A 26,032-nucleotide genomic window follows, 5' to 3' on the forward strand; every position below is an offset into this window, starting at 1 on the left:
TTGCCCTAGTAAAAAAAAATTGGGTTATGATAGACTTCTTGAAAGAGTGCGTCAGCATGGCGTGATCAAGGTGGAGCAACGTCGACGCGTACAGCCTGTGCGGGGTGATCAAAACTTGAGTGATCGTATTAATCAGGCTCTAACGGACAATCCTCGTTTAAGTTTAAGGGCCTTAGCACGACAATTCAGTACGTAATCCGCATTTTCTATATAATATGCGCTTACTTTTTACCCTTTCTGCTCCTTCTAAGCGAGTGTTAGTGAGCAATCAGTATTGTTTGGATTTATTTTTATACTTAATTCAATTTTTATATTTAGATGTATCGAAAGAATCTGTACGAAGAATTGTAAGAGTCACCAGACGCCCGTACAAGCCCACGAAGGTGCAAAAAGTTTTCCAACGTGACCACGAAAGACGCCAGGCATACTGCGAATGGGGTCTGCGACAGTTGGCGAGAAATCCACTTTTCTTTAGACGAGTTTGCTTCAGCGATGAATCCACATTCACGCAAGGAGATATCGCAGACTATTGAGGCTCATTAATGGTCGCTTACATGACAATCCGATTCCTCAAAATCAGATGTGGTGGCAAATGGATGGAGCCCCAGCGCACAATGCTGCCGTAGTCACTGAATACTTAGAGGAACGATTTCCTGAAAGGTGGATTGGCTTAAATTCACCACACGTAAGATTTCCGCCACGATCACCTGATTTAACCATCATGGATTATTACTTTTTCGGTAATATTAAGAGAATCTGCTACACACAGGTAAAGAAATTAAAAAATTCTCTATATTCTCACAATTATTGGCTATAATCTTATTTGATTTCATAATAGCTTGTTTTTTTCCTAACATTACCTTTCAGCCAGCTACTACATCTGATGATATGAAGCAACGCTTGCGAAATGCATGCGCTGCGATTCGTGCTGGCGAATTAAGAAGAGCAAGAGAGCAACTGCGCAGAAGATTTCAGCTGTGCATACAAGCAGACGGTGGACAACTTCAGCAACTCATGAAATACAGAAATCGCTAATTCAAGTAGAATAAATAAGAATTCAATTTTAAAAAACTATCAATTTAAAATAATAAGTTTGCGATAATTTATTTTCAGTAACTGCCGAAAGTTGCCAATTATGTACCAACCCTTGTTAATTATTTTGCACTATGTGGACGCTAAAGCACAGCGGAAGTCTTATTTCAGTTATTCATGGATTTTTATACCACTACCGGCTATGAATGCCTACTGTTCGTTGTTTCGCTTATTCTGCGTAGTGTATATTGCTAAGCCTCGCTATCAGTTGTAAAATCTGTAATTATTATAGGAAAAAACAATAAAGTAGATTACCTTTTTAGTAAGAAACACTGCGTCGATTATAACCGATTTTTCAAACTCTGAAAAATCAGTTTTTTCACGAAACAACTTTTTCACGAAAGCTCCAAAACGACTGCTCCAGCGATTTACCGACGTTTTGCGAGCAACAGTGCTCAGGCTTCAATGAGCGAAGGGTAGCAGTGCTCCTGCCGATTCTTAATCTCTTTAAAGACAATTTTACCACGAACTGCCTCGCGAAAGCTCCGACAGCGCTGCTGCAGCGATCTACCGACGTTTCGCTGTAAACTAGGCTCGGATTTTCATTGAAACGGCTCTGCAAGAAACACGACTTGAGCTTTAATTAGCCAGGGGTAGCGCTGCTCCTGTTGATTCTTGAGCTTTAAAAAAAAAAATACTTTTAAGCGAGCTGCCTCGCAAAAGCTCCTAGAGCGGTACTCCAGCGATCTACGGACGCTTCGCTAGAAACTAGGCTCGAATTTTTATCAATGAAGGAAAAGCACAGCTGCTGACCGATTCAAATCAATTTTTAATACGCACTCATTTTGACAGAACAGAGATTTGATTTGATCGAAACAGACATTTCGATAGAAACTGGGCTTGGATTTTTATAAACAAAGAAAAAGCAGCACTGCTGACTGATTTACAAGCAAATTTTTAATACGCACTCATTCGCGAAAGCACAGAGATCGCTGTTTAAGCGATCTATCGACATTTCGCTAAAAACTGTGCTTGGATTTTTATAAACAAAGAAAAAGCAGAACTGCTGATTGATTTACAAGATCCAAATAATCAATTTTTAATACGCACTCATTCGCGAAAGCTCAGAGATCGCTGCTTAAGCGATCTATCGACATTTCGCTAAAAACTGTGCTTGGATTTTTATAAACAAAAAAAAAGCAGAACTGCTGATTGATTTACAAGCTCCAAATAATCAATTTTTAATACGCACATTCGCGAAAGCTCCAAGATCGCTGCTCGAGTGATCTATCGACATTTTGCTAGAAACTGTGCTTGGATTTTTATAAACAAAGAAAAAGCAGCACTGCTGACTGATTTACAAGCTCCAAATAATCAATTTTTAATACGCACTCATTCGCGAAAGCTCCAAGATCGCTGCTCGAGTGATCTATCGACATTTCGCTAGAAACTGGGCTTGGATTTTTATAAACAAAGAAAAAGCAGCACTCCTGACCAAATTACAAGTTCTGAACAATCAATTTTCAATGCGCACTTTTCCGCGAAAGCTCCAAGATCGCTGCTCGAGTGATCTATCGACATTTCGCTAGAATCTGTGCTTGGATTTTTATAAACAAAGAAAAAGCAGCACTGTTGACTGATTTACAAACTCCAAATAATCAATTTTTAATACGCACTCATTCGCGAAAGCTCAGAGATCGCTGCTTAAGCGATCTATCGACATTTCGCTAAAAACTGTGCTTGGATTTTTATATACAAAGAAAAAGCAGCACTGCTGACTGATTTACAAGCTCCAAATAATCAATTTTTAATACGCACTCATTCGCGAAAGCTCAGAGATCGCTGCTCGAGTGATCTATCGACATTTTGCTAGAAACTATGCTTGGATTTTTATAAACAAAGAAAAAGCAGCACTGCTGACTGATTTACAAGCTCCAAATAAACAATTTTTAATACGCACTCATTCGCGAAAGCTCAGAGATCGCTGCTCGAGTGATTTATCGATATTCCGCTAGAAACTGTGCTTGGATTTTTATAAACAAAGAAAAGCAGCACTCCTGACCAAATAACAAGTTCTGAACAACTATTCTCGGATTTTAATAAAATACGGGTAGTGCTACTTTTGGCAGGTTTTAGAGCTACAAAAAATTAATTTTATAATTTTATGGATGAAGAATTAAATTCAAATTGTATGGGTCTTACCTGGCTGACCTCTACATTCATTATAAAACATTCATTCTTTATTACAAATTTTATTTTCATTATAAATCACTTACAGGATCAAGTTAAATGAAAAGTTCATCGATTTATGACTGACAGTGTTATAGCTATGCCAATTACGCATGAATTTTTTGCTCAAGTGTGAGTGTGCGTTTGTCTTTGTCGTATTGCAAGTCTGCTAGAGCTTTGCAGGTGTTAGCTGACGAACTAGAAATTTGCTTTTATAGCAGTTTAACATGAGCTGCGTCTCCCCGTACCGATTTTCTTACGTCCGGGTGTAGCCAACTGATCATCTCGAACATCATTATCGTTTCCTATAATGATGCTTGTAGAAAACTTCTGCAGCATTTAGTTGCGATGGCTAGCTGTGGCTTGAGCAGACGTTTGCATCTTCGCGTTAAACTATTGAACAGCAACCTTTGGTTACGGTATCTGCAAAGTCGCTGAGTTCAACCTTGTTGGCCACTTCGGTACTGGGCTATGTAACGGATCTTGCGTATTCATCTTCTGTATTGACGACTGCATGTTAATTAAGAGGTTGAGATGAAGGAGTAAATCATACACAAACGGGTGTCTTTGAACACTCGTTGCAATTCGTTTGATACTTAAAAAATATTGAAAATTTAAAATGAAACAACTCACTTCGTCAAAAACAAGCTGATTAGAAGGTAGAGAGCAAATTCACTGAGTAGGAGTAGTATGGGATCGCGCCGATGGAAAAGGATTCGCAGCAGGATGTAGGAGAGGTTGGCAAGTTGACCAGCAGCCCGAATAAACTTCTTACACTATCTGTCACGTAAAGAATTTGTATGGATTATACTTTTTATTTGCACAATGAGCACGCGTTTAAATTGTCCTAATTGCCGTTCAAACTGGCCGCTTACTAGATTATGGTTCTGAAAATTGTAACTTATATCTAAAAATTAACAATCAAGTAATTTTTTTTCTAAAGCACTAATGAAAATAATGCTTTAAAATTCTTTTACAATACAAACTTGGCATACACACTCAATTATTCGGCAGATTTTGCTCTCAAACCCAGAGAATTGTTGATGACGTTTAAAAAGGAACGTTCGAGTCAGGCCAAGGACGCCTGACATTCAAGATCTCAAACTAACTCGATACCTCTCCAAAATTCAGAGCACTATGTTTTTTTTAAATTCTGAGACTGGGCTTGGATTTTTATTGAAAAGGAAAAGCACCGCTGCTGACAGATTTACGAGCTCCGAAAAATCAAATTTCAATGAGCACTCTTTCGCGAAAGCTCCGAGATCGCTTCTTTAGCGATCTACCGACGTTTCGCGAAAAACTGTACTCGGATTTCGGAGTCGAGCGTTGTGACAGGGACACCTCTAGCAGACGAACTAACCTTGAGTCATAACATTAACAAACCGGTGTAGTACCGTCTTGCTTCGGTCCGCCCTGTTCCGCGTTCCGCTGTGGTCGCCATGTCTAGCTCTCGCGAACTAATTCACATCTTACAAAATTTATTTCGTTAATTATTAAAAAATAAAATCTACATCTAACGATAATGTTTTTTGGTGGTTTTAAGCATTATTAGCCACGGCCTATGCGATGGAAGGGTAAAAAACATCCTGCCATACTTTTTTTTGCACTTATTATTTTTAGCCTCGGACAATTTTTTTACTGATAAATCCTATCGAACGGAGCAAACCACAGAAGCTAGAGCTAAGTTTACTCTAACTTTTCACTAAAAAAGATTTGTTTGCACCCCCGCTAATTTTGCTAAAATCACCAATTTAAGTATCTGTACGCTTGATCGTAGACATACTGTATAATAATTTTAACTTACTTCAATAATTACGCCAAGGCCAATTTGTAAATATAAACAACGCTGTGTCTATTTAACTACGTATGAGTTGTTAGGTACATTCACGTTAGTTAGGTTAGAAAGAGAGCAGAAGATGAAACTGCTTCAAAACTCGCTATAGCCAACTTGGTGCGTTCGTTCATACACTACCAGAAACATGGTTATTTTTTACAGTTGCCTCCATGAAAAAACACCACATTTTCTTAGTTACTTCTGCGCACGCGTACGAATGCATACGCACGTATACGCGTCTATGTGGCCAGGGCCTAAGAAACATTAGCTCTGCGCCTTAGCCACCACAGCCACCGATACCGTTACCTTAACAATATCGAAAGTCGCATATGATCATCGCCCCCCTGTGTGGGCTTTTGTTGTAATTGGGTTTAAGTTTGAGTTTATGTTCAAGTTTAAGCTTGGGATTAATGTTTTTTGGTATTCATAGGTGTACGGCTGTTCATTGCCGTTATAAGAGATTTAACCCTTCGACAAAATTTCACAGATCCTTCGCAATCCTGTAACTGAGGTTGTCGATCTTTCAGCAACTCCGAAAAACTGTGACAAATTCATTAAATTTTTTATAAATTTGGCTATCAAATAAATTATTTCAATTTTATTTGCTATAAAACATTACGAAAAGTCGATAAATGCGATGAATACACGAATATAACACATACCTGAAATGCCAAAGCCACATTCATTTTTTGGTAGTATTGTGGTTTAATGTGTTCTTCTCGTAAGTGACAATTTACTTTTAAATTAAACATATCTGGTCTCTCTACTTCTAATACTGCATACCAGTGCTTCAGTGATACTAAACCATTTGGCGTCTATTAAATTTTGTATAAAGAAAAAATAAAGCATCAATGATTTTATATAAGAAAAATAGACCACTCACTATAAATTTATGTAGTAATGTCTTACCCAAACATTGTCAAATCGATCAAGCTTGGAAAAGAAATTACGTAAGCACTTGATCAAGTGTGGAAAATCTGAGAAAAACCACAAGCGTCGTGTCGAATTGACAATATGTTCGACGCTTACGTTTTTTTCCGTTACTCCAAAATGATCCCACATTGCTCGATTCCATGAGGCTCCATCATTGGCAATACCGTCAACTTTCAGTCCCGCTCGTTCTGCTAATACTATAGCTTCCACAAGAAGATGATACAATACTGTTCCATTCGCACTTCCTCGACTCAACAAACAACCTAAGCTCTGGACCCATTGTCCCTTAAAAGGCTGGAACATAATGACCAATGCATGATCGCCTTTTTTCCCTGTTGATTTTTTGGAGCGTGCTTGCCAAGGTTTGTGAAGCCTTCCATTTTAAGCTTTTGTCGATCAAATGCCAAAGTTTTTGTTAACTTCATTTCGTCGACTAGCAAAACCCCTATGAATTAAAATTATAATGTATAGTCTATATGAAAATTCATATTTATTGTCTATATCAGCCGTCAATTGGTTATAAAAGCTCCAGAGCTTGCGAGCGCTTATGATGCACTATGTACGACGAGATAGAATAGGAAGAGCGATAAAGTAGCGCTCAAAATCATAAAAAGCTCGACAGCTTGCAAGCGCTTGTGATACGTTAAACACGACGAGATAAAACAAGAACAGCGGGGACGTAGCTCTCAAAATAATAAAAAGCGTAAGTGCTTGCGACCGTTGAGGGCACGATATATGCATGATTGGATCGAACAAAAAAGTGGGAAAGCAACCCTCTAGATGAGGAGCTTAGAAAATGCGTTAGAGCTTGCGAGTGGTCTGGCTACGTTTAACGTCACGATCGAGATAAAACTGTGTGTGTGTGTGTGTGTGTGTGAGGGAGAGAGAGAGAGAGAGAGAGAGAGAGAGAGAGAGAGAGAGAGAGAGAGAGAGAGAGAGAGAGAGAGAGAGAGGAGAGAGAGAGAGAGAGAGAGAGAGAGAAGAGAGAGGAACACGAAATAAAAATCTTGAAATATGGTTTATGCAATTATCAAATTTATAAAATACTGACCTCGAACATCAGTTTTATTCATGCTCGCCGTTTTCTTTTTGAGTATCTGAAAGGTTTTCTCGTCGAATCCGTATGTGCCTTTAATTACTTTAATATACCTGCTTAAAGTTTCCAAACATGGCAACGCTAATATTTTATGAGTCCTTAAATGGTTATACGTTTTGCGACTCTTTATGCGCAAACGTAGACACTCGTAAATCCATTCATTTGTGTAACCATTACCTCTGCTGTTTTTTGTCTTCGATGCATTAAAACATGCCATCACGGCTTCTTGCTGGCTTTTCAGCAATTTGTTACAAACATTTTCAATAGCTTTGGAATCAGCTTTTACACATGCAGTCTTGATTTTTTCAACTCTCTGCTTTAGCAGGACAATCTGAAAATAATTATTTGTTTATGCAATCTAATATAAATAATGTTGATGGACAAACAAGTAACGTAATGTAAAATACGAGCAATACCGTACCTTCCTTTTAAGTCTTTTAACCTTCTCATTAAACTTCTTAACTTTTCCCAGGTGTATTTTACTCCGCTTCTTTAGTCTCATAGTTTTTTGGCTTGAGGAAATATTTTTTCGGGAAGATGCACGCATTTTGGAACATACAACATTTATCTGACCTGTATTTCGCAAACAATTTCATTTTATTATTTAAATGCGCGTATGTGTAAAATATCATAAAGAAACATACATTCGTAGTCCGTCGATCTTGTCACAAGGAACAATATAACGTGACACGTAAGATATTAACTTACTAATATCATTAGGACTTTGTATTGTCTCCCTGTAATCTAAATGCACTAATGATTATTCTATGTAAATCTGAAGAAAAACAATAATTTATTTCAATGAATGAAATGAAAAAAAAAACAACCCGTATATACATCGCTATCATATTAAGGATACTCCAACTCACGTGTACTGTCATATCAGAAAATGATATCATTCTCTTTGATATTCCTGAATATCTTGGTTTCCATTCGCACCACATTATGCACTTCACACCAGTTAATATAACTTGCGGTATCCATGTTGAGGGCATGTCTATTGATTCTGAATTCTGCATCAATGAGTCACAACTTTCTTTAAAATGATTTGACTTTTCTACTGCAATTTAAAATTACTTATATTATTGTTTAATGAATTAGAGAGGATGATATGTACAGAAATAAAATCATTTTTATTCATTACTCACCCATTGCAACATCGGGTTTTTGCAATTCTGTTCTGCGTTTATCAAAGCTTGCATTAATCGACACACTGTTTATTTCTGGCGATAGATTCGTTATTGATTTGTTGTTCTGCTTTTCCATTTCAATAAATTCTTCAGTCGCGTTTTCTTTAACAATTGATACACCTGTTCAGAATTTTATTATTCATTATTGAAAATTATTTGATACACAGCGTGCATTGTAATTAAATAATATACTTACTAGGACCGTTATCAACTTCTTTGTTCTCGTTGCTTTCTATCAATAATGCATTTAATTGATTTGTATCGATTTCTTGTAAAGGAGCCGTTGAGCCTATTATTATCATTATTATTATTATCATTATATAATAATATAATTTTGCATAGATCTGTCAAACTTACTGCGAACGTATGTATTTGGCGGAATAACACACTCCGCATAATATGCATTGGCACTTTTGTTTACAGTGTTTTCTATATTTTCATTCAAAAACTTGCAAGGTATCGAGCCTTTTTTAGTGAAGACCTCTGCTTTTGCAATCTGTATATGCTACCATCCGGCATTGCATGATGCACAAAATCTTTTACTACATCATCTTCCTTAAAATGCAATTCGCAAATGGAATGATGCTTACGTAGTAAATGTCCTGACGGGATCGCACTTTGCCAAGATTGTAGAACTTCATCCTGTGTGAATGTACAAGCACAACAATTATATACAGTAATAGATTAACTATTCACTTTATTGAAAGTCAAGTAATTCGATAAATTGCGGTCGTGGCTTTAAAAAAAGATAATCCATTCTCTCCCCGCTTAACATTTTTTTTTCTTTTTGTCGCCACCCTTACACAAAACAGGACTGCATTTTAATATAATGTTATAACGAAATACCAAAGTAATTAACTATCGGCTAGATATAAAGTTCACTCGCTAAAACGTCTGTCTTCGCGAAAAGCGAGGCAGTAACTGAGCTTACACACTAAAATAGACTACAAGCAAAACATATGAAGTGCAATGTTTTCAGTCTTTTCTTTGAAGTTATCATACCGTTGATATTCCGCGTAACTACACTTCTCCGAAAAAGTTTCTCAGAATAAATTCACAAATTAGTCCGGGAGCTGGTGACACCGGAGTATGCATTTTTAGGTCCGTACGGTAACTTAGTGTTTTCTTATGTTTTTTGGGTCGTAGAATTTGGATTCTACGATCCAAAAAACATAAGAAAACAATTCTACAATCCAAAAAAACATAAGAAAACACTAAGTTACCGTACGAACCTAAAAATGCATACTCCGGTGTCACCAGTTCCCGGACTAAATAGGTAAAAGTCGCGTTTCGTTTTTCATATGCATTTAATTCCTGAAAGTAGGTTGTATCCTTACCTGTTATTGTTGTTTTATTCCGAAATTAATACTTAATGACTTGAGGATTGTTGATAAAAAAAAAATTCGGAGTGTGGGATTCGAACCCCAGGTAAAAAGTTTGTGGACCAACGCCTTAATCACCTCGGCCATTGATACCTCTGAAACTTGAAGATTGAAAGTCGCATATGATTATTGCTCCCCGGTTGGGGTTTGGGATATGTGATTAAGTTTAAGTTTAATTTGTATTGGGTTTATAATTAATTTAGTTAGTGTAAGTTCGATTTATTAATAAATAGTGCGTGTACTGATAAAAAAAAAAGATTCCCAGTGGTGGGTTTGAACTTGGGTTCGCAGCTTCATAGTTAATTGTGCTATATAGTACACTTTGTCGCCACCTGGAGCCTCTGACTTCAGCTAAACGCCCGTCATTCTGACGGGCATTCGTCCCGATCTTTGACGGAAAACTAGGACCACTTCTAGTCTCCGACGCCATAGGAGTTTGGTCTCCTTCTCTCTTACTTCCTGCTTGTGACCTATGCGATACATTTATTACGGCGCGACGGTATCGCTAACTACGCGCCGTGTAATAAAGAGCCGCTTAGGTCACACGTATCGTAATATACTATTTGTATAACAGTGCCTTTTTTCTCTATAACTTTCTTAGAACTATATTTGTTAAGCTACTTTTATAAGACATTAAAGAGTTGTAGTTGTCATTAGTTTTCTCAAAAACTGTAGGAATTTCAAAAAATTATTTAAAAACTAATCGTATTGCAATAAATTTAGCACTCGCTTTCACATGAATAAGTGTCATAACACCATTCTTGATTTTATATTCAGCCCTTTCACCTAAAACTACTTTATTGGAGGTATGTACGTCTTTTTTTCTGAAATATTAAAAACATTTATGCTCTGTATCATAATGTTTGAGTATCAACTCAAGCTGTATTATCTTAAAATGATTTTCGGCTAAATCTTTTATTTCTTGTAAAAACACTACGCGTTTTATCTTCATTATTCTTTCACCAGAAAGTAACGTTATTAACATGAAAATAATAGCGGTTATTGTTTTCCTCAGAATATCTGAGTAGTTGTATAATTCAGCTATAACATTATTGACTTCACTATCTAAAATCCCTTGGATCGTTTGTAATTTATCGCGTAAGTGGTCGTTTATTAAATGATGATTGTCTGAAGATTCGGCTTTTATGGTATTGAAGTTGTTCTCACTGTCAACATTTTCTAAACAACTATCGATTAAATCGATTTGGCTATCATTTTCTTCGATAATATCATCATTTATATCAGTTTGAGAATTAGTCTTATCTACATTCATTGGATAGTTTCCTAGGGGCCTTTATGCTGTTTCAATTTTAGAAAGTCGTGATTGTTCATTACTATTATCTAAGTAATCGTTGTGACGTCGTCTTTGTGTAATAAAACTGTTCAAATTGTTAAATTTTCTTTTACAATAGTCATCTACGTAGAGTATTAAATAACTATACTATATATAATAGCAGTCTTATGCATTTTGTAACTGTCCAAGTAAAATGTTCATTGATGTACTAATATAGTCATCTGGCATTTCAATATTGAAGATACAACGTTGAATAAATATCCATAATGATAAACTCTCGAGTGGATATTCGCAATCCAGTGCATAAAACATAAAAAACGCCAGTATTATGACATCAATGGGCTTCACAACTTTGTATTTGATGTTGTTGAATAATACGTACGACTTCTGTATATTATGTAGTGGACCTACTACAATAGGTAATGGTTGTAGTCGTATCCCACTTTGTTGTAGTAATTTCTTCAAATCTTCAATGGAAGTTTTAATATCCACTACACTCTGAAATCAATATCATTTCATGAAACCGAATTTTTTATTCATGAGTAAAGTGTGCAAAATGTGCAAAATCCACTATTTTATCATGCCTTTCATCGAGTGGTTAATCTTACCAACTTGGTCATTTGTTGAAATAAAGAAAACAGTCATACCTCTATATCAAACATAAAAGAATCTCGACGTTCTTCAAGACTCGTTTTAACTTTGCCTTGATTAAAATTAGACTTCTTTTGATTGCCAGTTTTCTTGACTTGAGGTTTGCTTGATGTTATTAAATTACTCAGTAAATGCATCCTGATTACCTGTGAAAAAGTATCGATATAATTAAAAACTATATTAATTAACAATAATTTTTATCATACTAGTTAACTTTTTCTAGCGACACCAACAGATGTATTAAACTCAAATCCTGGGCATCTTTTGGTTTTCCAACCGTATCCAATATATATCAATTTTAATCTTATCAGTTGCCAGTTTGCCATTTAATTAGTTTGGTTCGGATGCAAAAAAATCTATTTTATGGGTGAATTCTGCAAAAATAATAATTAAAAAAAAATTATTTATAGTTACCAATGTAGAGGCTGATTGTAGATACAGACTTGGATACTTATTCACGTAATCATTAAGTAATAAGCCACCTTCATGCAGATTCTTTCTACGATACTAAAATGTTCTTGCTCAACATTTTTTGAATACCTTTTGTGTATGTATAGTGATCGTACAGCTTACCACTTACAAGGAAAGGTACCCAACCCGAACTCACCGATTTTGATGATTTTCATATATGTTGTAGAACATACAAAAATAAGAGACACGTATTTTTTTTATCGGCTAATTTTCACTTTTAAGGGGTAAAAACCTCCCCTAAAGTTAACCCCCAAAAAGCGTTTTTTTTTAAATATCTCGGCTTAAAATTAATATTTTTCAATGAAACAAATTGGAGGTTATTTCTTACAAAAAGAGCAAGTATTTCATGGTGATTTGAAGAGTAAGAGTAGCATCCGCTATTTTTTAGGGGTTGAAAACATATATATTTTGGCATAATTTTATAATAAAAACGATGTGGTTGGTGCAAAAAAGCATTGTGCTTTAAACACTTTTATGAGGACTACCATTATTGTAAAAACATCGTAAAATAATATATTTTATGCTCAATACAAAAAATGCACTATGGCAAAAGATAAAAGATTGTAGATTATTATTATACTCTAATATTATAAACAAAAATACATTATAAGTTGAATTTACAATAAAGGAATTTCAATAACATTCTGATAACAATTTCTACGGAAATTATAAAACTGCTTCACACACAGAATTTTCTTGTTTACAAATTTAGGAATTTGAGGTGGTTTGGTTAAAAAGCACAACCATTTAGCCTATTTGTTCTTTAGGGGTTTAGGGTTTAAGGCTCTTTAGTTCACATGTACAGGCTACAAAGATAACACATTTATAACAAGTTTTTATGAAAGTTAAAATTTTTTTTCGACATTTTCGTCCACCACATTGGTTCCGCCATTTTGAATTTTCAAAATCTGATATCAGATTTGTAATCAGCGACCTCGAAAACCTCTATATACAAACTTTCTACGAAATATTATGTATTGAATTACATATTTACAGTTATTTTGTGTTAGGGGTGGTTTACCCCTTAGGGGTAATATTTATGAAAACACCGAAAGACGTCAACTAAATTTTGTTATTAAGGATGTTTAAACATTTTTTCCAATTTTTTTTAGTCGGTTTAAACATTTTTATTATAAAATTATGCCAAAAAATATATGTTTTCAACCCCTAAAAAATAGGGGATGCTACCCTTACTCTTCAAATCACCATGAAATACTTGCTCTTTTTGTAAGAAATAACCTCCAATTTGTTTCATTGAAAAATATTAATTTTAAGCCGAGATATTTAAAAAAAAACGCTTTTTAGGGGTTAACTTTAGGGGAGGTTTTTACCCCTTAAAAGTGAAAATTAGCCGATAAAAAAAATACGTGTCTCTTATATTTTTATGTTCTACAACATATATGAAAATCATCAAAATCGGTGAGTTCGGGTTGGGTACCTTTCCTTGTTAGTGTAACTCTTAATACCTTCAAGACTAAACTATACGATTACCTGATAATGCTTGACAAAAAATATATGAGTTAGATTTTCTGTATTATATTCAAGGCGTTTGCTGCTTATAAATATGATTTTTGTACGAATTTAACTTTTTAAAATTCTATTTTGTGTCATTACATTTTAATTAGAGCTAACACTCGTGCAGGTATACATTTCTCATTTGTATATTTACGTCATTAGATATTTCCATTAAAAAACTTCTTACCATATACCGGCGTTTTTCCAGGCAAAACAACACATACAAGCTGCAAAGCTTGAAATGTAGACTTTAAATATCTGAACATGGGTTCAACTTGATCTGGTCCGGTCGCATATTTGCAAAAACATGGTTGACCTATAATCGGCATTCCAGCATCATTGCTTATCTTTTGGAGTTGTGAAGTAAACGCCCGCAGTGCATCTTCACGTACGGTTCTTTGCGGGGCAAAACATGCTATGGCCCACACTCTAATTTCCATTCCAGTGAAAAATTGTTTTCCACGCATATCCCACACACCTTGATTAGGCAGTGCTTGTTGCTTTGTCTGGAAAAAGAAATAAATTTAATAAATATTACAATGATACTTTAGTAGCGTGATTCAGCTTGCTCCTAACGTTTTTCGGTGTGAATAATATTGTATTGAATAAAGTATATTGTAAGAAAAAGTTGAAAGTAGTGACAAATTTCAAGTTATCGAAATCTGTTTATATAAATTGTTTCGGCGCTGCTCGCCGAACGCCTATAAGTATGGGGCGCGCTCGAGCGCGAGCATGAGTTGTCTCCCGGCTTCTGCCCAGTGCAGACCTCCCTACCCTCTCGGACAGAGCTCTCGGCAAGGTCCGCGCTCTACTCGCACTACGTCGAGGTTTTCAACGCAGTCATCGCCGCTCCACATTCTCGGCTTTCCATCATCTTCCACATACAGTTCTTTCACCGAAAGTGGAGATATGAATGCAAGAACGGGTCAGGAAGGAGGCGGACTCGACAAAGAAGGTAACGAAGAGAACAGGGAATCGAAAGATGAAAAGAAAAACATAGAAGAGGAAGAACTTCTAGAAAAAACAAGAGTGATGGGACTCAGTATATTAATGGTAATACCGAAGGAGACGAAACGGGAGAATACACATACATAGGAGGAGCAGGATGCTCAGTGATAGATTATGTGATAACAAATGAAGAAGGAAAAAGAAGAGTAGGTAAAATTAATATCGTTTATAGGCTGGAGTTGGAAAAATTACCCGGGAAAACAGAAGAAGAGAAAGATAGAATTGTAGAAAGAGCAATATGGAATGAAAAAGCCATAGGTCAATTCAGAGAAGAATTAGGCAAAGGCAAGAAGGAAACAGAATGGTTGGAATTGAAAAGAAAATTGGAAAAAGCAGTCAGAAAGAGAAAGATAGGCGGTAAGAAAACAAAGAAAAATACCCGGTGGGATAAAGAATGCAGACTCAAGAAAGCAGAGGTAAAGAAGTTAGGCAAAGCGATTAAGTTGGGAAAGGGAATGAAAGAGTATATCAAAGCAAAAAGAGAGTGGGGAGTATTAGTAGAAAGAAAATAGGAGGAAGAAATGGAGAAAAGAATAAAAGAGGCAGGAGATGATAAAACCGGGAGAAAATTCTGGGAGGTGGTAAAAAGCAGGAGAAGAAAAAAGAGGACAAGATGCAGCAGCAAAATACAGAAAGAAGAGTGGCTAACTCACTTCAAAGGGCAACTAGGAGAAGAGATAGAGGACGAGTTGGGAGTAAGTTCGCAAGGAGCAGATGAAGAAGGAGATGGAGAGGAGAACGAAGAAAGAATATCCGAAGACGAGGTGAGGATGGCAATCGACAAGATGAAAAAGGGAAAAGCACCGGGAGCAGATGGTCTACAAAATGAGGTATGGATACACGGAGAAGAACAGGTAATAGGGGAGATAACCAATATACTAAATAAAATATGGAAAGGGGAAAAATACCAGAAGAATGGAAAACAGGAGTGATTACGCCGCTTTTCAAGAAAGGGAAGAAAGAGGAGGCAAAGAACTACAGAGGGATAACACTTATGGACACGGGTTATAAACTATATGCGGAAATAATAAGAGAAAAGCTGGAAAACGAATTAGAGGGAAGGGAATTACTGGACGACACACAAATGGGTTTCAGGAAAGGAAGAGGAACAGCAGATGCTATTTTTATTCTGAGCAAGGCAATAGAAAAGGAATTAGCGAAGAAAGGAGGTAAGGTATATGTGTTTTTCGCATATATGAGAGCAGCCTTCGACAAAGTAAATAGGAGAGAGATCTGGGAAATGATGAAAAAGCTAGGAATAGGTGACAGAATAAGGAAGAGGGCAAAGGAATTGTACAAAGGGACCAAGAGCGAAATCAGAATAGGAGAGGAAAAGATAGGAGGTTTCGAGATACATAAAGGAGTGAGACAAGGCTGCCCATTAAGCCCGACGCTATTTAACGTAGCAATGGCGGACACAGAGAAGGAACTAAGCAAAATACCGGAAGGGGGGATAGTATTAGGAAAAAAGAAATTCTGGTCGATCTCATACGCGGACGACGTAGTGATGGTGGTGAACAACGCGACAGGGCTAAAGCAGATGCTAAAGAAAGTCAAAAGGATAATAGAGAGGTAAGGTCTAGAACTAAACACAGAAAAGTCGAAGATAATGGTATTCAAAAATGGGGGAAGGAGAAAAAAGGAGGAAAGTTTTTTATGGGAAGAGAAGGAGATAGAGGTATTGAAAAACTGTGATTACTTAGGTTATATGTTAAAAGAAAACGGGAAGGAAGAGGCACAAACTAAGAAATTAGAGGAAAAGGCAAGCACGGTAATGAGTTCGATGTGGGGACTAGGGGAAGAATTATTCAGAGACAACTGGAACTAACAAGGAAAGGTACCCAACCCGAACTCACTGATTTTGATGATTTTCATATATGTTGTAGAACATAAAAAAATAAGAGACACGTATTTTTTTTTATCGGCTAATTTTCACTTTTAAGGGGTAAAAACCTCCCCTAAAGTTAACCCCCAAAAAGCGTTTTTTTTTTAATATCTCGGCTTAAAATTAATATTTTTCAATGAAACAAATTGGAGGTTATTTCTTACAAAAAGAGCAAGTATTTCATGGTGATTTGAAGAGTAAGGGTAGCATCCCCTATTTTTTAGGGGTTGAAAACATATATTTTTTGGCATAATTTTATAATAAAAATGTTTAAACCGACTAAAAAAAAATTGGAAAAAATGTTTAAACATCCTTAATAACAAAATTTAGTTGACGTCTTTCGGTGTTTTCATAAATATTATCCCTAAGGGGGTAAACCACCCCTAACACAAAATAACTGTAAATATGTAATTCAATACATAATATTTCGTAGAAAGTTTGTATATAGAGGTTTTCGAGGTCGCTGATTACAAATCTGTTATCAGATTTTGAAAATTCAAAATGGCGGATCCAATATGGCGGACGGAAATATCGAAAAAATATTTTATATAATAAAAAAGTTTTAAACGACTAAAAAAATTGGAACAAATTTGTAAACATCTATAATAAACAAATTAAGTTTTTCGGTTTTTTCATAGATACTTCCCCTTAGGGGGGTAAACCACCCCTAACACAAAATAACTATAAGTATACTTCAATCCATAATATTTTGTAGAAGGTTTGTATATAGGGGTTTTCGAGATCGCTCTTTACAAATCTGATATCAGATTTTAAAAATACAAAATGGCGAAACCAATGTGGTGGACGAAAATGTCGAAAAAAAATTTTAACTTTCAAAAAAACTTGTTTACAAATGTGTGATCTTTGTAGCCTGTACATGTGAACTAAAGAGCCTTAAACCCTAAACCCCTAAATGGTTGTGCTTTTTAACCAAACGACTCCAAACCCCTAACCTCCAGACAAGCCGAAGGCCTATGCTTTACCGTAGACACGAGTATAGACATATTACCGATATTTTATTCTATCATTTTGTATGTAACAAATAACGTCTCGTTTTATGTTTCAATCAAACATTATTTATTTTTCTGCTTTTATAAATTAGCATAATTTCAAAAGTAATTTCATAAATTATAAAGTATTTCATAAATTGCATAATTATATAATTTTATAAATTCAAAAAGTCCACACTTTTTTGCAAATGAAAAAACATAGGTTAATAAAATTAGTTTATCAAACTCTTTTGCGTTTTGCAATAAAATTTAATGTTGTCAAACTTGGGAGTTTTTCATTGTTACAATTATTTCGTAAGCCGAAAGTTTTTTAGATGAATTCTCGAAGTAATGATTATTGTATCTATAGTAAAATATTTACAGTCTGGAATTCCATAATAATACTATTTGCTAAGATTTAATGAATTTATCAAAAAATCTAAATTTAATAATAAATATTATTCTAATTATTATTATTATTTTTCATTATCATTGCTATTATCAGTATTACTGTTATTATTGCTATTGCAATTATGCTTATTCTTCTTCTTCTTATTATTATTATTATATTACTATGATAATTTTTGTTATTGGTAAAAATACATAAAAGAATATTAATACTCGAACTTCATTTGCAATTAAAGAACGCGTTGTTATTGAAAGGGAATTTTATATGCATTCATTAGTTTAATGAATGTTATCGTACATTCAATGATAATTCCACAGATAAATGTCTTTCACTCATAAAAGTTGTTGACAATATGTGCGAATCAGTATGTTCTTTTTTTAGATTGTTTTCATCGAGTGTTTACCTCAGCTGCCTGTGTTATTTTTTAGGCAGTGAGTGAGTTTTGTGGGTATTCTAGTTCGATGCCGGAAAGTACGAATAGTACGTCTTTTTGTTTGTCAGTGGTATCATACAGTTGTAGAAAATTTTCTTTAGTGATTTTATATAGATTTAGATTATTCAATTTCAAAGTGAATAAAAGTTGAATAAAACCAAAAATAGAGTTTTCCGAACATCACAAAGTGGAACGAGAATTCTTCTCCAATGCATAAATTAATGATTTGGTTCAATTTACATTCACTCGTTGTATTCTGGTAGAAATGTAGCAGTCGTACCTTACATGCAAAAACACAGCTTGTATAAATTTTACCGCTTGTTTTCATTTTAGATTGAAAAATGAAAATTAATCCGTTAAACGTTCTAAACTTATTATTAGCATACTTTCAAGCGTTAAACATACCAGATAGTGTCACGAATTATCATAAAACAGAGTTGGCCGAAAAAATAAAAGAAATTTTAATAGATGCAACACATGATTTCAACGATGTAGAAATGATTACTGATGACTCTTTGGATTTTCAAGAAGAGTATAAAGACCATAATGCGGAAATAATTGAAGATGAAGTGCAACATCATTTTCCTGATCCGGATATAGCACAAACAAATCAATGTACAGCAGATAATGAAGAACTAGATTTTGAATACAAAAAAAGAGCTGTAGAATTTTGGAGAAGTAGCAAAACGAAGCAAAATTTAAGTCTCAAAACAGTGCAAAACAGATTCAAAAAAGTATCATCTATTAGTCAGCTACGACGTTGGGCTCATTCAATTAATAAAGGTGGCACGTATAGAGAAAAAGTAGCACAAATTTGTCAGTATACCCTGGATAATTTTCAAACAGCTCTCGACAGTGGTTCAATTATCCATGATGAAGATATAATTCGATGGGCCTTACAAGCTAAAAAAGAAATTGGTTTTGATGATATTAGATTCAAAGCTTCTAAACATTGGTTACTCAAATTTAAGCAAGCACACCGAATAGTTTCTAGGAAAATAAATAAGTTCATAACAAGAAAAACACTAGAAAGTAGTGCAGAACTTACGGCTAAAGCTGAAGCATTTATCGATGACGTTAAATCGTGTATACCAAGGATTGGATTCGAAAATTTGTATAATACAGATCAGAGCGGATTTCAGCTAGAAATGCATTCTGGAAGAACATTAGCAGTAGAAGGAGAAAAGCAAGTGCAATGTCTGGTACAGTCAATTTCAGCAACAACGCATAGTTATACTATACAGCCACTAATATCAGCTACTGGACAATTGTTGTCACCGCTATTTCTTGTTTTAAAGGAACCAAGTGGCAAGTTTGGCCCTATTGTAGAACAAAACATATTTAGACCAGAAAACGTGTACGTGGATGCATCCAAATCTGGAAAATTAACAACAAGTAAGGGAACTAATAACAATTTTTACATTGTAATATCGTTGATCAGTTAATTAGTAAGTCGTTTAATTGCAGATCACTTCAAAATCTGGTTGGAAAAAATATTTTATCCCTATGTAGGCCATCACTCAATACTATTACTTGATTCTTGGAGTGGTCATTGTGACAAAGTTATAGAAGAAACAATGCCACAAAATAAAATTATTAACATAAAAAAAATTCCAAGTGGAACCACAGGAAAAATACAACCACTTGATGTCTATGGATTCCGTATTTGGAAAAACTTTGTCCGTACATTTTCTGATAATGTAATGTTAATGGATCATGATATGAATTTACATGTGAGAAATAATATAATTAAACTTCAATCATTGGTTCACAACCAACTGTCTTCACCGAGATATATAGATTTGTTTAAATATTCCTGGTATAAAAGCGGTTACGTCAATGAAAAACCAGATAAATTTGATAATCCTATAGATTTCAGTTTTGGAAAGTCTTGTGCAACACATTGTGAAATAGAAGGGTGCACAAACATTGCAATTGTACGATGTGGTTGATGCAAAAAGCATTGTGCTTTAAACACTTTTATGAGGACTACCATTATTGTAAAAACATCGTAAAATAATATATTTTATGCTCAATACAAAAAATGCACTATGGCAAAAGATAAAAGATTGTAGATTATTATTATACTCTAATATTATAAACAAAAATACATTATAAGTTGAATTTACAATAAAGGAATTTCAATAACATTCTGATAACAATTTCTACCGAAATTATAAAACTGCTTCACACACAGAATTTTCTTGTTTACAAATTTAGGAATTTGAGGTGGTTTGGTTAAAAAGCACAACCATTTAGCCTATTTGTTCTTTAGGGGTTTAGGGTTTAAGGCTCTTTAGTTCACATGTACAGGCTACAAAGATAACACATTTATAACAAGTTTTTATGAAAGTTAAAATTTTTTTTCGACATTTTCGTCCACCACATTGGTTCCGCCATTTTGAATTTTCAAAATCTGATATCAGATTTGTAATCAGCGACCTCGAAAACCTCTATATACAAACTTTCTACGAAATATTATGTATTGAATTACATATTTACAGTTATTTTGTGTTAGGGGTGGTTTACCCCTTAGGGGTAATATTTATGAAAACACCGAAAGACGTCAACTAAATTTTGTTATTAAGGATGTTTAAACATTTTTTCCAATTTTTTTTAGTCGGTTTAAACATTTTTATTATAAAATTATGCCAAAAAATATATGTTTTCAACCCCTAAAAAATAGGGGATGCTACCCTTACTCTTCAAATCACCATGAAATACTTGCTCTTTTTGTAAGAAATAACCTCCAATTTGTTTCATTGAAAAATATTAATTTTAAGCCGAGATATTTAAAAAAAAACGCTTTTTGGGGGTTAACTTTAGGGGAGGTTTTTACCCCTTAAAAGTGAAAATTAGCCGATAAAAAAAATACGTGTCTCTTATTTTTTTATGTTCTACAACATATATGAAAATCATCAAAATCGGTGAGTTCGGGTTGGGTACCTTTCCTTGTTAGCGCAATCTTCCTCTTTGTGGTTGTTTGGCTTGAATTATAATAAGATCCAGGTGATTCTGTCTTAAAAATTAGACATATATCTTTAGCGAAAGTTGTTAATAACCCAATAATTTATTGATTAACTTACTTGAAACGGACAACGTTTGTCTAGTTAGTCAAGCTTTATAAGCTTCAAGACATTGGTTTTCTCCCTGTTAATGACGTAGTGTACTAGTATAATTCTAATTTTTGGCGTTAGATATCCTTTATTATTGATATACGCAGTGAGGATAATTTTTCCATCAGCATTTTCTTTCAAATAACTATACAGTCCAGTAGAGCTGAAGCATAATCATATAGATTATTAATCTACTAGCGCGATTCCCCTCACTCCTAACGTCGCTCGGATAAAATATAAACAGTGGCAATAGTGATAAAACTCAAGTTTTGTTAAGATCTATTTTCCTAATGTCAATTCCTAACAGGTAGGAGAGTAAAAATTTTAAATAATGAAGATTTGAAACATAAAAATTACGCATTGATTTATAATGGAAAGTTAAATTTTGAAACTGAAAATATTAAAAAAACTATGACAGTCAAAAAAATGAATTTTAAATTCTAAAGGCTATAGCCGGGTTACTATGGTGAAATGGCCCCCTTGGAAAATGTATATATGTTATATACCATTCGATGGGGGATAAAAAAAAACTCCCATAGCCAAATTTTTAGCTTTCTGCCTAGTGCGCATGCGCAGTAACGTCGATAAACGTGTTTTTTTGATTTTATTTTTTTCTGAAGTCCCTATAGGATAAAAATTTTTTTAAAAATTCACATTGGTGTATTTTTATGTCATGAATAACTGCAATTTTTTTGGGATTACATAATCTCAAATATCGGATCTAAAAAAATTATTAAAGTTTACAATCGATATTTTGACCCCCTTGTTTTTGAGGTGCAACTTTTTAAGTAGACTTTTTTTGTGTACTTTTTCCCGTTCTTTACGATGGCACTAACGTTTTTTCCTTAAAAATGGTGGCACAACTCGATTTGAGCCAAAAACTGATTTTTTTGCCATTTTTTCACGTTTTTAGCTGGTTATGTTACAATTTAGTTACTAAAGTGACTCCTTTTGAGTAGTTTTGCATATCTTCCCATGAAAACATAATCAAATGAATATTTTGTTCGCTCCAAGCCGTATTTTTTATATTATCTTACGTTTTCAATGATGGTCTTATCAGAATTTGAGGTAATAAAGGGTTTCTCTCTATATATAAAAAGAATATCGCCTCTGTCAGTGTCTGCTTTTCTCTTTAACCTAAAAATGCCCTCATTTGAGTACTATATATTTTACATATCTTTTAAAAAAATGAAGATTTAACAAAGTTTTTCAAAAGTTTTGACATCACAGATTATATGCTTTGATATTAGGGTTATATGTATTTCTAATACATATTACACAATAAATTAATATTTTGTTAAATAACTTCTTTAAAATCAAAACCTATTATTAATATCTAAAATGTTATTTTTATGCCGACACTTTGAGTTTTGAAAAAAATACTGTAACCAACCTACTGATAAATAAAAAATCTCCCATGTATTTATAATAAATACACTTGTATTTTACCGGTATATGCAGAGTAAGACTTATTAATGGGTAGAAAAATAAAATTTTTATTATAAATTCTGTAGTATTAAGAGTAATTGTATCAAAAATAATGACAGATAATATAGTAATATAATAATATGATATAATAATATAATAATATGATATAATAATATAATAATATAATATAATAATATAATAATGTAATAATAATAACAGATAATTATTAGACCTTTTTATACGCTAAATAAGAAAAACATGTTGTGTACGTTATTAAATTCTTGCATAAAATCAAAAGTTTAAACCAACATTAAATTATAAACTGTTTTAGTACTCGCATAAAGATCCGATCTTATCCTAAAACAAAAATAGCAATCAGATTTTAAATCAATAAGCTAACAAAAAAGTAATTAATAAAAATGAATTTTCAATCCTATAGATATAGATATACGTACAATGCATGTAAGGGGAACGAGTCTTTATCTATTTAACTTAACCAATTTAGGCTAATCACATAAAGTAAAATGAGAAATTAGTTAAACATAAAGTTGTTGAAACTATTAACTAAATAAAATTAAGAAGGAAAAACATTTGAATAAAATATGACAATAAACTTTTGCTAGAAACGGATTTGACGATTGATGAGTTGCATGTTTTGATGTAATGCGGTATATTAATTATACAAGTATGATTAAATTGATAAAATATAGAAAGTCTTGAACAATAATTAATTTGTTTATGTATAAAATACTGTCAAATTAATAAAAAATGCACATAAATATCTGCATATGACTATATATGATGTGATTTTTACTATAGTTAATTATTATGAGATGAGAAAAAATATTTGGTTTTACATAAAAACAATACATGAGAAATAATAAAAATGAAAAATAGAACTAATAGGATGCGAACTTATTAATTGTCAATTAACTTTTAAGTTAAAAAAATGTAAAATGAATAAAGTAAACACAAGCCAACCTATGCTTTAAACACATACGTATATGAAACATCATTAAAAACAACATTATTTATTTATTTTAAAATACACTATTATTCATGTCTAGATACAAGAACATATTTTTACAAAAAAACAAATTGAATATAATAATTTCATAGGTTTGTTGATTTTATAAAATCACTAGGTGCAAGCACTTCAATACAGTTTTTATGACAAAAAAAAATTATTTGCTTAAAAAACTTATAAATGAAATACAACTTATTTCACTTTTACTAGGCAATATTATTTTTTTACTTTTCATGTAAAGCTACTGAGAAAACTGGATTATACAAGAACTTAGATTATAATATTTTTGTAATATTTATTATTCATTCTAGTTTTTAATTTAAAAAAAGGCAAACAATTTTTTTAGATTTTTAAAAACTAACTAACAGCATTTTTAAATGTATTGTAAAATATTTATATTTTATTATTTCAGAAGTGATCTTCTTGTCTAATGGTTAAATAAATATGGCATCTAATAGTAATGAAGAGTCAGATAACATCAGGAAACGCGATGATCGAAGATGTGCCATGTGTAATATTTATATTAGAAAATCAATTGGTCGAGAAAAGGAAATCGAATCTGAAGTTGAAATCGAATATGCTAAACAATTATCAAATAAAGATATTTACATCCATGATGTAATTTGTGATTCATGTAGAAAGCGATTAGCCAAATACATATCAAGCTCTAAACCTAAAAAGGTTAATGTTCCAGCAACTGCTTCGTCTGTATACACAATAAAGGAACAAAAAGTACGAGCAACCACGGAATTACTTATTCAAAGGACGATTGCGGCACATAAATATTGCTTTGTTTGTGGGTACCAAAAACAGACTAATAATATATTAGTTCCTTTAGAGGCCCGAATTCAAGTTTATAGTAAAATGAATGTTTTTATTCCACATGGCAATAGATGCTGTTGCACACATTTAATTAAGAAAAGATTTTATGAAGATGAACTAAATAAAATTAATATTTTTTCCACTACAAGTACGGTATATATTGATGAATTACTACAATTTTTGAGTCAATTATCAATGAAAGCAGACGAAACTTTATTAGATACAGTAGCTGAATTTTCCATGCCTGAAAAAAAATTGAAAGTTTTTACGGGATTAACGTGGGAAAATATTAATTATCTTAAAGATCAACTCACTTCTCTGAAGAATTCCTGTGTAAGGACAGCGACACAAGCCATTGTCGTATTTTTATTCAAAATGCGCTCTGGGAATTCTAACTCGCTCATCTCTACAATATTTGACATTGAAAGCGAACAACAAGTATCTCGTTTTTGTCAATCAGTATTATTATCTTTCGAAAAAGATTTACTACCAAAACACTTTGGATTAGAAAATGTAGACAGAAATGAATTGATTGAAAATCAAACTTCTAATATGGCAAAGAAATTACATCCTGGTAAACAACTTATTTTGATTGCTGATGGTACTTATATAAGGCATGAAAAAAGCTCTAATAACGAGTACCAAAGAAAATCTTATTCAGGCCAAAAAAAAGTTCCTCTGACTAAACCATTTACTATATGTACTACTAATGGTTATGTTGTTGATCAGTTAGGTCCATATCTTGCAAATAAAAATGATGCTACAATACTGATTGAAATATTGGAAGAGAAGCAGAATATTTTACAGAAACTTCTTCGCCAAGGGCACATTTTTATACTGGATAGAGGTTTCAGGGACATTAAACAAAAATTAGAAAATATGGGTTATATTGTTTTGATGCCTGCACTCAAAGGTTCAAAATCTCAACTTTCTACGCAAGAATCAAATGAAACAAGATTCACGACAAAACTGCGATGGGTTGTTGAAGCAGTGCACGGAGTTCAAAAGAAAAAATATAGGTTATTAGATCACAAACTTGATAATAAAATGGTGAAAAATACTGGATCTTATTGTAAAATTTCTTGCTACTTAAATAACTTGTTTGGCAAACGCCTAGATTCTGATGAAGACATGCAAGATGAAATATTTAGTGCTATGCAATCTAGAAAAAATGTTGAAAATACATTAGCAGTTTTAGTAGCAGACAAAAGATGGAGTCGTCGGAAACTACCATTTAAAATAATAACTTCGGATGATTTACCAGACTTTCCTGAATTAACAATAAAAG

At 33.4% G+C, this 26,032-nt stretch overlaps 1 protein-coding gene and 1 long non-coding RNA gene across 8 annotated transcripts in view; both read right to left on the minus strand.

The window, feature by feature from the left end:
- LOC100115274 overlaps positions 1-26,032 on the minus strand; it is a 106,946-nt gene that overhangs the window by 65,842 nt on the left and 15,072 nt on the right. For 5 of the 7 annotated variants that reach the window (XM_031929989.2, XM_031929986.2, XM_031929987.2 and 2 more), the window contains exons 4-16: positions 13,815-14,133; positions 11,856-12,015; positions 11,638-11,787; positions 9,652-11,488; positions 8,672-8,956; positions 8,511-8,603; positions 8,273-8,434; positions 7,994-8,184; positions 7,769-7,899; positions 7,546-7,697; positions 7,080-7,455; positions 6,005-6,473; positions 5,758-5,910 (exon numbers count right to left, since the gene is read on the minus strand). The exons of the other annotated variants lie outside the window; for them this stretch is intronic. In XM_031929989.2, the coding sequence (XP_031785849.1) occupies positions 5,758-5,910; positions 6,005-6,331 (480 nt within the window). In that variant the 5' untranslated portion in view covers positions 6,332-6,473; positions 7,080-7,455; positions 7,546-7,697; ... (7 more) ...; positions 11,856-12,015; positions 13,815-14,133. The remainder of the gene's footprint in view (positions 1-5,757; positions 5,911-6,004; positions 6,474-7,079; positions 7,456-7,545; positions 7,698-7,768; positions 7,900-7,993; positions 8,185-8,272; positions 8,435-8,510; positions 8,604-8,671; positions 8,957-9,651; positions 11,489-11,637; positions 11,788-11,855; positions 12,016-13,814; positions 14,134-26,032) is intronic. 7 annotated transcript variants of the gene reach the window in all.
- On the minus strand, positions 3,269-5,057 carry LOC116417328. The gene is made up of 2 exons (XR_004227616.1): positions 3,895-5,057; positions 3,269-3,771 (listed from the first exon to the last, which is right to left on the minus strand). It is a non-coding gene; the product is annotated as an uncharacterized LOC116417328 (long non-coding RNA).

This window comes from Nasonia vitripennis (genome assembly GCF_009193385.2).
Source record: "Nasonia vitripennis strain AsymCx chromosome 4 unlocalized genomic scaffold, Nvit_psr_1.1 chr4_random0007, whole genome shotgun sequence".
Lineage (NCBI taxonomy): Eukaryota > Metazoa > Arthropoda > Insecta > Hymenoptera > Pteromalidae > Nasonia > Nasonia vitripennis.